Source organism: Arvicola amphibius, chromosome 4 (assembly GCF_903992535.2).
Source record: "Arvicola amphibius chromosome 4, mArvAmp1.2, whole genome shotgun sequence".
NCBI lineage: Eukaryota > Metazoa > Chordata > Mammalia > Rodentia > Cricetidae > Arvicola > Arvicola amphibius.
The window spans coordinates 14,835,790-14,851,659 of NC_052050.1; the positions used below are offsets into that span (position 1 = coordinate 14,835,790).

Consider the following 15,870-nt stretch of genomic DNA (forward strand, 5'->3'; position numbering starts at 1 on the left):
CTCATGCACAGAACAATTAAAAGACTTGATGCCTGTTGTTTTACTTCTATCCAAGTAATTATAAACTGGTTGGTCTATTAGCTCAAGCTTCTTATTAACTCTTTCTTACATCATACATTAACCTATTATTCTTGTCTATACTAGCCACATGGTTTGGTACCTTATTTCAGCAAGGCCCTCTCATCTTGCTTCCTCTGCGGCTGGGTGACAGCTGCAGACCGAGTCCTTCCTCTTCCCAGAATTCTGTTCTCCTCATCCCACCTATACTTCCTGCCTGGCTACCAGTCAGTCAGCGTTTTATTAAAATACAATTGGCAGTTGTCCCACAGCATGTGGATAAGTCTGAAGGGTATTTTTATTTTCTTTTTCTGTCGTTTTTTTTAAGACAGGGTTTCTCTGTGTAGCCCTGGCTATCCCGGACTCTCTCTGTAGACCAGGCTGGCCTTGAACTCTTAGAAATCTGTCTGCATCTGCTTCCCCAGTGCTATGTAGGCCACTGCCCAACTTACAGGGTATATATATATATATATATATATATATATATATATATATATATTTTGGTTTTTCGAGACAGGGTTTCTCTGCAGGGTATTTTCTTGATTAATGGATGATTAATGTGAGAGTGCCCATCCCACTGTGGGAGGTGCCACCCCTGGGCACTGCTGTAAAAGACCTGACCAGGTTATTTCAGGGAAGATTGTGGAACTTTGGGCTGGAAAAACCACCCAGCGCTTTGTGGGGGCTTGGGAGCTGATGCTGAACCACCCAACTTGTGAGGTTTCTGAGGGATTACAGGTGTGCACCATCACGGCCAGCTTCCAACTTGCCAGTCACTTCAAACAATCCTGGCTCCAGTTTGAATCCCCCGTCTCGGGGAGGATCCCACATGCTCAAGAGTGGTAGACTCCCTACCATTACACAACACATCCTGTTGGTTTGAGTCTTACGTGAGGTTGCCCCTGTCTATAGCCCCCACCCGAGGTGCTGTTTATGGGGAACACGATGGGGGGGGGGATTCCTGTTCAGGGGGAAATCGGAACTCGGGAGATGTAAGTTATATTTGAGTTTATTTATACCTTGGGCCAGCATTTTCATTGTCCCTGCACCAGCTGACACTGTCTGGACAGCTGGCTGTAAAGTTAGCCCTGGCGCTGCTAGTCACCAGGCTTGAGACTAATTACAGCCTTTTCCTCTTTAAAGAAGACTGAATCCCCCTGGAAAGCTTGAATACTGTCTCCTGTATTTGGATTTCTTTACTTCTAAAATTACATTTACTTGATTAGTGTGTGTTATTTGTAACAGCCCAAAGCTGATAACAACCCCAAGTAAAGTCCTCTCCAGGATTAAAGGCGTGCACCACTACCACCTGGTTTCTATGGCTAACTAGTGTGGCTCCTGGGATTAAAGGTGTGTGTCACCACTGCCTGGTCTGTAAGACTCACCAGTGGGTGGGGCCTGCTGTAGTCTCTGATCTTCAGGCAAGCTTCATTTATTAAAATACAAATAAAATATCAGTCCAGAATGCACCTTGGGATGTGCACATTTGAGATCTGAGCATTCTTAAATCCACTGATCCCTCAAAACAGGCAAAGATGATGTCCTACCCTTGCTGGTGATAGCATCCTCCTCTTGTACCGTAACACAATGCAAGCTTGGTGCACGAGGAAGATACTTTAGTGTGTTTGTGCTACAATGAAAAAAATCAATTTCAAGCTGGGCGGTGGTGGCACACACCTTTTATACCAGCACTTGAGAGGCAGAGACAGGCAGATCTCTTTAAGGCCAGCCTGGTTCCAGGACAGGTTCCAAAACTACACAGAGAAACCCTGTCTTGGGGAGAAAAAAAAAAAAGCAAATCAATACTAACAAGATTTGTTTTCTTTTTAATTAGGTATATATGGGTGTCTATGTGGGGGCATATGCACACATGAGTGCCAAGAGTCCAGAGAGGGTATCGGATCCCCTGGAATTGAGGTTCAGGCAGTTGTGAGCTGCCTTATGTGGGGATTAGGAGCCACCCAGTGTTTTCTGCCAAAGCAGCACGGGCTTTTAACTGCTGAACCATCTCATTAACACCAATACTGACTTTGTGTTTGCAGTCACATAGTCACACACACACACACGTGCAAGGTCTGCTCCCCTACACTTCAGGGGTTACAGGTGTGTATAGCCACACCTGACTCTCTACGTGGGTGCTGGGGACCTGACACAGGTTCTCATACTTGTGGAGTAAGCACTCTTTCCTGAGGAGCCAGCACCCCAGACCCTCAGACCCATTTTCAAGGTCACCTATATTTAGACATGGATTATGCTTTGTGGTGGTCTCTATTTATAGCTGTTCATTGTGTGTTTCTTCTTGCTTGCTTTTTTTCCTTCCTATTTTTGAGACAGGGTCTCACTATGTAGCCATGGCTGTCCTGGAACTCACAGAAATCCACCTGCCTCTGTATCCTGAGTGCTAGAATTAAAGTGTACCACCACACCTGGCCACACTGTGTTTTTGTGTTTGAACCTTTGGTGGGCAGGGGGACAAGGGATCATGAAAAATGATTAATGTAATCCCTCTTGATTCTCTCACAAACAGCACTGTTGTCTAAGATTTAACTTTTGTTTGTTTTGTTTTCAAGACAGGGTTTCTCTGTAGCTTTGGAGCCTGTTTGGAGCTAGCTCTTGTAGACCAGGCTGGCCTCAAACTCACAGAGATCCGCCTGCCTTTGCCTGGGAAAAGGCGTGCACCACCACCGCCCGGCCTAGATTTAACTTTTTAAATTTTTATTATTTATTTTTAGATGAGATTGGGCATGTTCCGGGTGATATGGCTGTAGGCTTATTTATTTTTAATTAAGTGTTTAGGTGTGTGCTTGTGCACATGAGTGCAGTGCCTGCAGATGCCAGAAGACAGTGATGGATCCTCTGGAAACAAAGTTATTGGCAGCTATGAGCTGTGGGATGTGGATACTGGGAATCAAACTCCTGCCCCTTGAAAGAGCAGTATGTGCTTTTAACTGCACAGTCCCCTCTTCAGCCCTGAGGTAATTAAATGGTGTTGGAAAGTGAGGACGATGGACGCCCACAAAATCAAACACTTTATAACTATTCTCAAGCCTGGCTACTTAGATGACAAAGGAATAGTGTTCAGATGTGAAAAATAGGAATTCACTTTGGTGACTAGCTTAAATAGTTTTGGGTTTGTGGGTTTTTTGTTTTTTCGAGACAGGGTTTCTCAGCAGCTATGGAGTCTGTCCTGGAACTCACTGTGTAGACCAGGCTGGTCTCCAACTCACAGAGATGTCTGCCTCTGCCTCCTGAGTGCTGGGATTAAAGGCGTGCGCCACCACCGCCTGGATGGGTGGGGTCTTGCTTTGTAGTCCCAATTGGTCTTGAATTCAGGGTCCTCCTTCCCCAGCTTGGTGTGAAACAGCGAAGCACCAGGCGGATTTGCCGCTTGCCCGTACACACCGGCTTACTAGAAAGTCTCTTTTACACGGGATGCAGTTGGCTTCTTCACACCTCAGTAGGTTAGGTCAGAATAGACGTAATCTGCTTTATTACCGGCATGGCCTTCTGAAACAGAAAAGGGAAAGGGACTCAGTCACTTCCAGCGATAAACTCAGGCAAAGTCTAAATGCGATCCCCATTTCTGGAGTGTGGGCTCGGTGGGTATCAGCGCTTGACACCAAGCTTGAAGACCTTAGTTCTATCCCACGGTCCCACAGGGAGGAAGGAGAGCGCTGACACCAAGTTGTCCTCAGACTGTCAGTGGGCCCCAGCAGGCTCCTCATCTCAGCACTGGGGTCACAGGCCCGAGCATGGCTGCACCAAGCGTTTTTGCATGAGGGTTGGGGGTCCTCACTCATGTCCCATGTGAGTGACGCAGGCAAGAGCTCCGAGCACAGAGCCATCTCCCCAGCCCCCTTGAAAATGTTTTAGTAGTGACTGAATCCTTTTGGGAGTTTTTTTGACTTTTTTTAATTCTTATTTTAATTTCGTGCGTGTGAGGGGTGTATGCACATGTGGGCACAGGTGCCCTTGGAGGCCAGGTGCTGAAGTTGCAGGCGGTCGTGAGCTGCCTGACTTGAGCATGGGAAGTGGACACAGGTCCTCTGGAAGGGACAAGTCATCTCTCCAGCCTGTCTTGGAAGTATTTAGAAGACAGTTTCTACCTTGTCTTTTTCTCCTCCAGCCTCAGCACCTGACATATTTGTGGGAGCTGTTATTGGTTACTGTTGACTTTCTGGGCACCTGGGGTCCCCATATCCCAGATACAAAGTCCCTGCTCACAGTGATGTCACAAGGACTCTTGTCTCATTCCAAAAGCATCTCTTATCCCCATCATGGCTTACCTTGTTCCCTGGGTGCCACCTCCTTGAAGACTGGGGTGGCATAGTGTAGCTCCTGGGGTTGTCCTGCCTCTGAGCAAAAACAAACAGAACCAGAAAAGGAAAACAATGCATAGTGTCACTAAGCTGATTCTCGAATCCTCCAACCGTGGGGAGGGGGGGACAATGCATAGTGTCACCAAGCTGATTCTCGAATCCTCCAACCGTGGGGGGGGGGGGGCAATGCATAGTGTCACTGAGCTGATTCTCGAATCCTCCAGCAGTGGGGGGTGGTGCACCAAGAGAGAACATTTTCCTTTGGGGGGACGGGGTGTGGAAACATTGCTGTCCCTCCAAGTCTGATCCCTGCTCCTGCTTGGCGAGATGGGAATGTCAGAAAATGGGAGCTGGTGCTGGTGTCTCAGGGCTTGCACAGTGCTCAGAGAGTGACTGGGAGCTCAGAGCGTGACCCAGACCAGTTGAGCTGCCTGGGATGGAGCCCTTAGCTAGGCCCTTCCACCACAAAGCATCCAACATGCAGTGTCTGATTTGATAAGCAGCTAAATATTGTACGGTGTGGTAACTCTAGCTAGTCATTAAGTACCACCCTCTTGAAGACTGTGAAGGACCAGTTTTATGCTCTCTCACTTAGTCCAGCACTCGGCTGGCATGTGTGGAGCCCTGGGTTTGATCCTAAGCATCACAAAAAGCAAATAAGCAACCAAACAAAAATGAGATGTGCTCGCTTCTGCAGCATGCAGACTGAAATAGATATATAAAAAGTTATGGCCTCTGGGCAAGGATGCCATGCAATTTAAGTCGTATTTGTAATCCTAGGACTTGTAAGGATGAAGCAGGAGGATTATCATGAGTTAGAGGTCGTCCTGGGCTGCATAGCAAGTTCAAAGTCAGCCTAGACTAGATGCTAATAAAAAAGTGAACAAGCAAACAGAAAAAAAAAATCTGTTCCCAAATAACCAAGTTGCACATAATAAACATATAGTTTTTATTTGTTATTAAAATAGATGTTTTTAAAGATCAACTTGGACATAGTATCACATGTTTGTGATTCCAGCGCTCAAGAGGCTGAGGCAGGAGGATTGCAAGCTTGAAGCCAGGCTGGGCTACATAACAAGGCAGTCACATATATTAACAGCAAAAACTTTTTTTAAAAGATGATCATAGCCGGACAGTGGTGGTGCACGTTTTTAATCCCAGCACTTGGGAGGCAGAGGCAGGTGGATCTCTGAGTTTGAGGCCAGCCTGGTCTACAAGAGCTAGTTCTAAGATAGCAAAGGCTACACAGAGAAATCCTATCTTGAAAAAACAAAAATATGGTCATGAAAGACTTTGGGATACAGCATGGGTCAGCCCAAGCTAATATAAAGTCATATCTAAGTATATTAAGTAAAAAAAGAAAAAATGAATCAAGGCTAGAATGGCCGACTGGTGACATGCTGCATGAGAGTAAGACAGGAGATGGAGGGCAGAGGTGGGAGGGAGATGGGATACTCTGTTACTTTCCTTCCCTTTTTTTTTTAACCCATCTTTCTGGAGAATCTTTTTTTTAAAAGTATTTTTTTCCATAACCAGAACTGTGTAGAGTACTTGTCTAGCATATGTGACCCCTTGGGTTCAAGTTCCAGCACCATACCATATATACATATTATACTATACATGTACCCAGTCACCCCAAACCAACCAACCAAACTCATCAAAGCAGCGCACCATATATACATATTATACTATACATGTACACAGTCACCCCAAACCAACCAAACTAATCAAAACAGCCGGCCAGGCCCCTGACCTGTCTGAGTCTCACAGACGTTAGCATACAGCTCGCCTTGCATGGGTGCATCTCCAGAACCCTTGGACTCGCTCTCTGTCCGAGCTTTTCCTGATGAAAAAAAGAAAGAAAAAAAAAAGGCAGAGTTGTCACATTTAACCGATTTAGACATTTTTCCTGTCTTCTCTGCCAAGGTGCAGAATTTCCCATGATTCTAAGAGGCATGCCTCAATGCTGGCCAGCAATGCGAGACACAACCACAGATCTGTATAGGACAGCCATTCCTCTGCCCCAGGGCCTCCTGACCAGGCCTGCCTTAGCCTACAGATGGTTTTCTCTCCTTCCTGAGAATGGCTGGTGGGAAGCCTTGGGTCATCTTCGAGAGATGAGTGATACCGCTAAGTTCCGTCAGCAGAAAATTTTCGAGACAGGGTTCCTCTGTGTAGCCCTGGAACTCGCTTTGTAGACCAGGCGGGCCTTGAACTCTGAGACCTCCTGCCTCTGCCTCCCGAGAGCTGGAGATAACAGCGTGCACAAATCTTAATGCCACTTTGACAGTGGTTTTGTTTGCAGAAGGAGATGCTCTGGAGATGTCTGAGGAGCTGTGTTAAGTAGGGCACCCACTTTCGAGGGTTTTTAGGGCATGCAAGCTAAGCAAGGACCGTACTACTGAACTGTCCCAGGGGCTTTTCAACTACTGTGTCAATGGAGTGCCTGCCCTCTGTGACCTTTGTCCCTGTAGAGATGGAGGGAGGCACAGGGGCCTGCCATCTGTGAATGAGTCTTACTAATTCAGAGTCTCTCCATAGCCCTGTTCCACAGACCAGAAGGCGAGACCCAGAGAGGCAAAGGCACCAGGTACCCAACAACTCTCTGCTTGGAACCTTCTGTGCTGAGACACAGGTGCTGTTTTGTGCAAATCTAGCTCTTTCTCCACGTGTGTGTGACCAGGGAAGGGGCCACATTGAAATCTTTACCAGATTAAAGGAAACAGGGAACAGGAAAGGCTCCTAACTGAATTGTGAAGGAAGGGTTTCTTTTCTTCTTTTCTTTTTCTTTTCTGAGACAGGGTTTCTCTGGAGCTTTGGAGCCTGTCCTGAACTCTCTCTGTAGACCAGGCTGGCCTTGAACTCACAGAGATCCACCTGCCTTTGCCTCCTGAGTACTGAGATTAAAGGCATGTGCCCCCACTGCCCAGCTGGTGAAAGGTTTCTTGTTGCTGTCACGCATCAAGTGGGAAGAGAGAGAGATGTCCCCACCCAATGCCACACAAGCTTCCTGAAGGTGGCTGAGAGACTAGAGGCTCCACCCTTTGAAGGGTTTCTTCTCGGGACCACCTCTATGATATACAGTGAACTTCAGGAGTCTCTCGCTGTAAACAATGGCGTCCACACATGCATGCCCACGTGCACAGCAACACCGTTTATCATTGCCAGAGATGCACGCCACCCAAGCATGGGATGCAGGGGTAGAAAGATGACATTAGGTATGCACACAGATCAGAGTGTTCCCCAGCCTAAAGAGGAAAGAATTCTGCTATGCACAGGGAGCCACACACCAAAGGACAGTCTCTGGGGATGGGGCACAGTTGGTAGAGTCCTTGCCTAGCAAGCAGGTTCATTCTGCACACCTGCAGTCCAACCACTCAGGAGGACCAGAAGTTCAAGGCTATCCTCAACTACACAGTGAGTTTGAGGGCAGCCTGGGGATACAGGAGACCCTGTCACAAAATAAGACAGGCAACTGCTGCAGAATGCCGCTGGAACAAATAGTTCTGTAGCGACAGAACACAGAAAGGTAGCTACCGGGCAGGGGAGACAGAATGAGGGACTATCTCGGGGCACTGGGTTCCAGCAGGGGAAGCTGATGGTCCCACAACAGAGTAAAGGACTGGACGCCACTGACAAGCACACCTGCGGAGCTGAGGCGTGATTCCGTGTAGAGCTCTGGTTTAGCACATGGCGTCCCGTTAAAAAGAAAGATGGGGGAGTAAAATTGCAAATTTCATTGTGTGCGTATTTTTAGCATAATTTTATGAAGAGACAGGCTGGTGATGCCACTCGGTAGAGTGCTTGCTTGGCGTGCACAACGCCCTGGGTTTCACCCCTACTGTCAGATACATTGAATGGAGGAGACTGTGCTTGTAATCCCAGCACTGGGAACGCGAAGACAGGAGGATCAGAAGTCACAGTGAGTTCAAGGCCATCCTAGGCTACAAGACCCAGTCTCAAAGGAAAAAAGTATAAATTGGGAGTGGTGGTGCATGCCTATAAGCTCAGCATTCCTAAGCTGAGACAGGAGCATCGTTGTGAGTTCAAAGTCAACCAGGCATACATAGAAAGATCCAATCACAAAATAAAAGTACAAATATTATTAATAATTTAGAGACGGTAGCTGCAGCTGCGGAATTCTAATTCAGTCATGGGGATTGGGGGCATAGGGCTGTGTGTAAGCTGTGTCCAGGTGAGGTTGGCTCTCCAGACAACCCCCATCATAAGGGCCTCACTGAGGACTTGAAGGTCAAGCCCTGTGAGCCTCATGAAATCTGTCTCTTCACCTCTTCATTTCTCATCTCTTATTTTTGCTTGGTTTTTCAAGACAGGATTTCTCTGTAGCCCTGGCTGTCCTAGAACTCACTCTGTACACCAAGCTGGCCTCAAATCTAGAGATCCACCTGCCTCTGCCTCCCAAGTGCTGGGATTAAAGGTGAGCACCACCACCTGGCTTCGTCTTGTCTCTTTCTAAATTTTTTTTAAAATTACATTTAGTTACTTGCTAGAGTGTGGCTATATGCATGCCACACAGCACCATGGAAGTCAGAGGACCACTCATGGGAGTCAGTTTTCCCCTTCCATCCTGTGGGCTCCAGGGATCAAACCCTCTTCCTCTTTATTTTCTCCCTACTCCATGTCTCCTATCCAGGTCCTAACCAAGCCCACTTTCCAACCATCTGAGATTAGATTAGAAAACTGTGCTTTCACTACTCCACTTCTTTTTATTTAAGTATTCACTTTAAATTTTTAATTATTATTTTTTTTTTTTTTTGGTTTTTCGAGACAGGGTTTCCCTGTAGTTTCTAGAGCCTGTCCTGGAACTAGCTCTTGTAGACCAGGCTGGCCTCGAACTCAGAGATCCACCTGCCTCTGCCTCCCGAGTGCTGGGATTAAAGGCGTGCGCCACCACCGCCCATAAATTTTTAATTCTTTTATGTGCATAAGTGTTTTGCCTGCATGTATGGACATCCTGTGTGTGCCCAGTGCCCACCACAGTCAGGAGAGGACACCTGATCCCCTGAAACCAGAGTTACAAGGGCTTGTACCACACTGTGGGTGCGCCCAGCTGCGGAGGCATCTCTCCAGCCTCTCCCTGCTCCATTTCTGACTCTGCCCCTTCCCCTCTGCCCGGCTGAGTCTGAACCTCAACAGGACCATACCAGGGAGAACTCACCTCTTTTGTACTTTGTTCGAATGAAGAAAACCAGAACTAGGATTATTACCAGCAGCCCCAGTAGCACTGCTGGCAGCAGCTGTGACAGCAGACATGAAGGGCAGCTGTCTTCTGTAAGAAAACAGAGTTCACAGGTCACCACCGGCTAGAACACCGACCTGCCAAGTGCTCTAGGAAAGGCCGCCATGGCTGTCTCCTGACTTAACCAGTACACTGTGTACCTCATAAGAGTTCCCTTGCTGGGCCACGAAGTTCTTCAAGTCATAATCCTCGTTCCTCCCTCCCCCACAGGCATCACAGAGCAGCCCAGCTCTTTATGCTTGGGTTCCTCACAGCGCAGCCTGGCCCTGTAAGGACAGACACAGGGTGCTTAGGGGCAGCTCTTAGTTAGCCTTACAGGATGCGGGTCACCCAAACAAGTCCCATGTGTTAGCTGTTACATGCAGCATGGAGTTAGATTGGTCTGGGCCTGGCGAATGACTCAGGAGGGTAAAGCGCTGTCAGGCAAGCCCAAGGACCTGAATTCAAGCCCTAGAACCCACACTGAGGAAGCAGAGAGCATCCCCGTCGAAACTGTCCGCTGACATCCACTTAGTGCCGTATGCACAGGCGTGCATGCACACATAATAAATAAAATCAGCTTAGACCTGTTCCCATCTGACTGATCAGGGCAGCTGCCAGGTTTATAAGGATGAAAGTGGGCACTCAAACAATATCCAACCATACCGAGTACTCCGTCCATGTACACAGATCAACCCCTTACTCCAGGTCACTGGCCTCAAGGCTAATGACCTGCTGAGGAGCCACACACACCTGGGGACCAGACAAGCAGCTAGCCTGACTAACCGCGCACACGCAGTGTGGCCCAAGCCAAGTGCTGAGGAATTAGAGGGTGGAGCAAGGTCGCCTCTTAGCTTCCAGGAACTGATGCTCAGACTTCATTATGTCTTGTCTTGAACTGGCTATGTAAACTCCTGACCCTCCTGCTTCCAGTTCCCAAATGCTAGGATTACAGGTATGTGTAACACACCCGGCTATTTGTTTATTCTTGTTTTGGTTTTTCAAGACATGGCTTCTCTATGTAGCCCTGACTGCCCTGGGACTCGCTCCTGTAGACCAGGCTGGCCTCAAACTCAGATTCACCTATTTCTGCCTCCTGAGTGCTGGGATTAAAGGAGTGTGCCACCACAACCCAACCAGTTTGTTCATTCTTAAGAATGACTACAATCAAAATTTATTTAGAGTGTGTACATATACATGCTTACTGTGTGCATATAGATGCCAAAAGACAACCTATGGGAGTCAATTCTTTCCACTATGTGGGCCCCAGGCAGACTTGGTGCCAAGTACCTCCACTCACGGAGCCATGGGCATGACTCTGCCAACAGTCCAGTCCCAAGTATATGGTTGAAGGCTGACTTTGTTCTAAACCAAAAGTATCACATTTCTGTGTTTCCATTTATAGGATTCAGTTGTACAAGTATTTTTACTTCCTCTGAAAAACAGAAGTGGCCCTGCTAAATTTATTTAAGGGAAACTCAAAACAGGAAATACAGGGCTCTGGTCTGCTGTCAACCCCTACTCTTTCTTTTCTACACTTTGGGTTTTTTTAAAATAGATTTCTTTAGTTCTCTCTCTCTCTCCCTCTCTCCCTCTCTCTCTCTCTCTCTCTCTCTCTCTCTCTCTCTCTCTCTCTCTCTCTCTCTCTCTCTCTCTCTCTCTCTCTCTGCTTTTTGCAGCAGGGTCTCTCTCTGTAGTCCTTGCTGTCCTGAAACTCCATATGAGTCATCCTTGGCTACGTGAGTATAAAGCTGGCCTTGGCTACAGGAGAGCCTGCTTCCAAAAGGAAGAAGGAAAGGCCCAAGGTCACGGTCCTGACAAATGCAGACTGGCTGCAGAGCCCTGACTCCCACTACTCCAGACCCCTGCAAACTTGACGCCCTGTGTCTGAAGTTTCCCTTGTAACTCGCCTGCTTCTCTGACCATCAACCACCTCGAACTAGCTCGGTCGAGAACTTCAACCAGAGCCCTCTTTTCCCAGTCTCCCCGCATAGCTAGCTCCTTCTCATTCTCCCAGCCCTTCGGACAGGCCCTTCTACCTCGCCGACATGGGTCCTCCTCCAGCCCTTGCCTTTCTGCACGCAGTGCCAATGTCCTCAACAACAGCTGGCACAGTTTTCGAGTCATTTGTCTGGGTTTTGTGTCCTTTCTCCTAGACCAGAGGCTCCATGAGGACAGAACCAACCAACCAATCAGGGTGTGGTTCATCCAGGTTCTCGAGCCTTAGCCGACAAATGAATCCCAGAGGGAGGAGCCTGTGCTTACAGCTCCAGCCATCAGTCCTGATGGGGCTCAGGGAACTGCCGTGGCTTAGGTACCACTGATGTCCTGGAAGCAAGTTAGCTTCAACAAACAGCAGCTTGCACAAAGTGAACCGTCGATAGAGACGTACCTGCGAGACTTCACTGAAGATGGTCGTGTTTTATAATCCAGCAACAGCTTGATGGGACAGAATGTCACTTGAAAAAAACCGCAGGAGCCGGGCGGTGGTGGCGCACGCCTTTGAGCCCAGCACTCGGGAGGCAGAGGCAGGCAGGCAGATCTCTGGGAGTTCAAGGCCAGCCTCATCTACAAGAGCTAGTTCCAAGACAGCCACCAAAGCTACAGGGAAACCTTGTCTCGAAAAAAAAACCAACCAACCAAACCAAACCAAACAAAACAAAAAAAGGAAGGCCACGTGCAGAGAATGCGTGTTTGGCGTCCTTACCATGCAGGGTAGAGGACTCTGTAAAGTCACTGTGTGCCACAGCTCCAGGTCTGTGTCAGTTTCCTCCTCCCATCCTATGACAGCCACAATTGCCACTTTCATTATACCTGCTGCCTCCCACCTGGAGCCCACAGCATGAAACTCTTGTACAAACCTGTACCTCTCGCCGTGCTGGTAAAGAGTGGTGTCAGCTTGATTGGATCTAAAATCCCCTAGGACTCAAACTTCGGGGCAAGTCATGAGGGATTATATAGATTAGGTTAACTGAGGTGCACAGATCCACCCTAGGCATGGGTGGTGCCATCCCATGGGAAAAGTCCCAGGTTGCATAAGGAAGAGAAAGTGGCTTGGTGGCACCTCCCTTTAACCCCAGCACTTGGGAGGTAGAGGCAGGTGAATGGATCCCTGTGAGTCTGAGGTCAGCCTGGTCTACATAGTGAGTTCCGGGCTAGGCAAGGCTACATAATGAGACTGTGTCCAAAAAAAAAATAATAATAAAGAAACTGAGCACAAGGCTTCCCCTCTCTCTTCCTCTGTTCTCTCTCTCCCTCCCTTTCTCTCTCCCTCCCTCCCTCCCTCCCTCCCTTTCTCTCTCCCTCCCTCCCTCCCTCCCTCCCTTCCTCTCTCTCTCCCTCCCTCCCTTTCCCTCCTTCTCCCTCCCTTCCCCCCCCCTCCTTCCTGTATGTGGATGAAATGTGACCCACCACCTCCCGCTCCTGCTGCTGTGACTGTCCCTTTCTGGATGACTGTGCCACTGGGGACCCAAATTAATCCTTTCCCTTTAAAGGGTTTGGCCAGGTGTTCCGTGACAGCAACAAAACAAGTGACTGACACCCTGGTCTTCTGAGCGTTCCCCGTGGAAAGAACGCTCTGCTGTGCTAGATTAGATTAGGACATTTGTGCCCTAAGATTTAGAGCCTCTGACTGCATTTCCATCTGACAAAACCTCCTGTAGTGATAGACATCTGCTATGTTGTCCAGCATGGCAGCCACCGGTTACCTGCGACTATGGAATACCGGAAATGTGACAAGGTGTGGCATCGGGTTTTTTTTTTTAATTTTATTTACTTCTTTTATGATAGTGTCTTACCACGTAGCCCTGGCTAGCTTAGACCTAACTATATAGACCAGGCTGGCCTTGAACTCACAGAGATTCAACTGCCTCTGCCTCCTGAGTACTGGGGTTAAAGGTATACCCAGTACTATGGTATTGAGTTTTTAAAATGTATTGTGTGTGTTTGTGTACACGTGTGCACACACCTGTGTGCACATTCAAACGAATGTACACAGGTGCACATGCCACAGCATGCATGTGGCAGTAGAGAACAGCTCTGTGGAGTCAGCTCTTTCCTTCCACCTTTATGTGAGTACCAAACTCAGACTTGCACAGCAAGTGCCTTTACCCCACTGAGCCATCTTGCCAGCCCTAGAATTTTTTACTACCTTTTTGATTCGTTTGAATTTAATTTGGCATGGATGATTGTGGCTTGGGGTCCCCACACTGGTAGACCCGGAGAGCCAGTGGTTCTTTATGAGGTTTGACAAGACTGTAGACCTAATGTTTTCAGATCCCTTCCCTCACTCTCCAAGGGGCTCACTATCAAGGTCACCACAGACAGGCTACTGCTTCTGGGCTAAGAGAAGCATGGGAAGGCAGCAGAGAAAAGCAGAACACATGAGGCTGATCTTGGTTAGGCGAGGGAGGGACTAGGAGATCAGCGAAGCACTTCCATGGAGGATTAGCAAAGCAGGGAAGACAGTCTCCAGCCTGGGAGCACCATCCTTGAGACTGAGGGCCCAGACAGAATAAGAAAGGGGAGCAGAAAGCCTGCAGCAAGTGATGAGTCTCCAGCCCCTTTGCATGTTCGTGTTTCGAATTGCCAAGAGCCCTCCATAGCACCAGAGAGAGTTCCTTCTGCCTCCCTCCTCCCCTACCCCCCACCCCCACCCAGGCCTCCATTGTATGGTGAGAGGCACTTACTGGCGATTGTGAAGCTGAATTCCTGACTGTATTTCGCCCCACTGGAATCATTGGTTTTGCATTTGTAGGGGCCTGTTTCGTTGGCATTGAAAATCTTCAGGTAAAAAGTCACAGTCTCCCCACTTATCTTGGTTTGTAGGTGTTTCCTACCCAAAAATAGTGAATAGGTGATATCCACCGATGTGTTCTTGCTGGAACAAGACAGAGATACATTTTGGTCCATGCTGACCACAGTCATACTTGAGTTCAGATTTGGAGAAGGTAATTCTGGAAAGACAAAATGGCATGGCGGTCTTCATTAAGATCGCTCGATGGGGCTAGAACTGCAACGGAGCGCTTGCCTAGCGTACACAATGCCCAGGGGTAAATCAGAAATGATAGCTCCTATGCCTGAAATTCCAGCTCGTGGGAGATGGAGTTGGGAAGGGTCAGGAGTTCGAGGCCATCCTTAGCCATACAGGAGTTCAGAGGCGAGCAGGGCGCCAGGAGACCCAGTGTAATGGTTAACAGTGTCAAGCTGACAGGATCTAGGACCACATAGGAGACCGCCTCTGGGACATCTGTGAGGAAGCTTCTAGACTGGGTTAACCGGGGTGGGGAACGTGAGTGTGGGTGATCCACTAAAGGTCTGGGTTCCCAGTCTGAATAAAAAGGAGTCAAGGAGCCAGTGAGCTGAGCATCCATCTCTCTCTGCTTCCTGACTGTGGAGGCTCTGTGACCAGGCCCCGGCCGTCACAGCTTCTCAGCTGTCACGGGAGCTGTGAGCCCAGCTGACCCTCCTTCCCTTCAGTTGATTCTTGTCTTGGTATTGGTCACAACAGTGAGAAGAGTAAGAAACACCCCCTTTTTTCAAGACGAAACAAACACCTTAGGACAATTTTGTTTCCCCAGTCCTTTCCTTTGTTCTTTAGGTATGCCAGATGCCACCCAGTGTGCACAGCCATGAGGCCATCCAGTGTAGGCATCCATGAGGCCACACACCCATGAGGCCACCTGGTGTGCACACCCATGTTCCATACTGCGGGCTTGTTTGCGTGTTTCCAGACAAAAAGACTCGTTACGGCTATGCTATGTTTTGGTTTGGCGTTGACCAGGGCTTTCACCTCTCACCCATTTGTGTTGCTTTTCAGGTAAGCACTGCCAAATTTTCTTATCACGGATTACGTTTCCCATAAACCAGGGACAGACCTGCAGCTTTGACTCTCTCATGACATCACCCACCACAAACCCAGTTCCCACGAGTCCTTTCCCGCTCTATTCCCAGGATGCCCCCAGAGTCCCCAGGGTCTGTCTTCCCCTGTTTAATCACAGCTGTAAATTCAGCATTTGGGGGATGGAGGCAGAAGGATCGAGAATTCAAGGTCAGTCAGTCTCTACTACATAGTGAGTTCTATGCCAGCCTGGGCTATACTAGACTGCCTTCAGGTAAGGCCTCTTAGAATTCCTTGAACTCTGTCTGCTATGCCTTTGGTAGCCAGTCTGTAACCTGTCTACATACATACATACATACACACATACATAATTTTTTTGAGACAGGCTTTCTCTGTGTAGCTCTGGCTGTCCCAGA

General features: G+C 48.3%; 1 protein-coding gene across 2 annotated transcripts in view; it reads right to left on the reverse strand.

Moving 5' to 3' along the window:
- Positions 1-1,847: 1,847 nt before the first annotated feature.
- The window catches only part of Milr1 (mast cell immunoglobulin like receptor 1), a 16,260-nt gene continuing 2,237 nt past the window's right edge, over positions 1,848-15,870 (reverse strand). The window contains exons 3-7 of one of the 2 annotated variants that reach the window (XM_038325771.1): positions 14,304-14,570; positions 9,556-9,666; positions 6,130-6,219; positions 4,344-4,412; positions 1,848-3,564 (exon numbers count right to left, since the gene is read on the reverse strand). In XM_038325771.1, coding sequence (XP_038181699.1) covers positions 3,512-3,564; positions 4,344-4,412; positions 6,130-6,219; positions 9,556-9,666; positions 14,304-14,570 — 590 coding nt within the window. In that variant the 3' untranslated portion in view covers positions 1,848-3,511. The remainder of the gene's footprint in view (positions 3,565-4,343; positions 4,413-6,129; positions 6,220-9,555; positions 9,667-14,303; positions 14,571-15,870) is intronic. The other variant, XM_038325772.1, reaches the window with a different exon arrangement.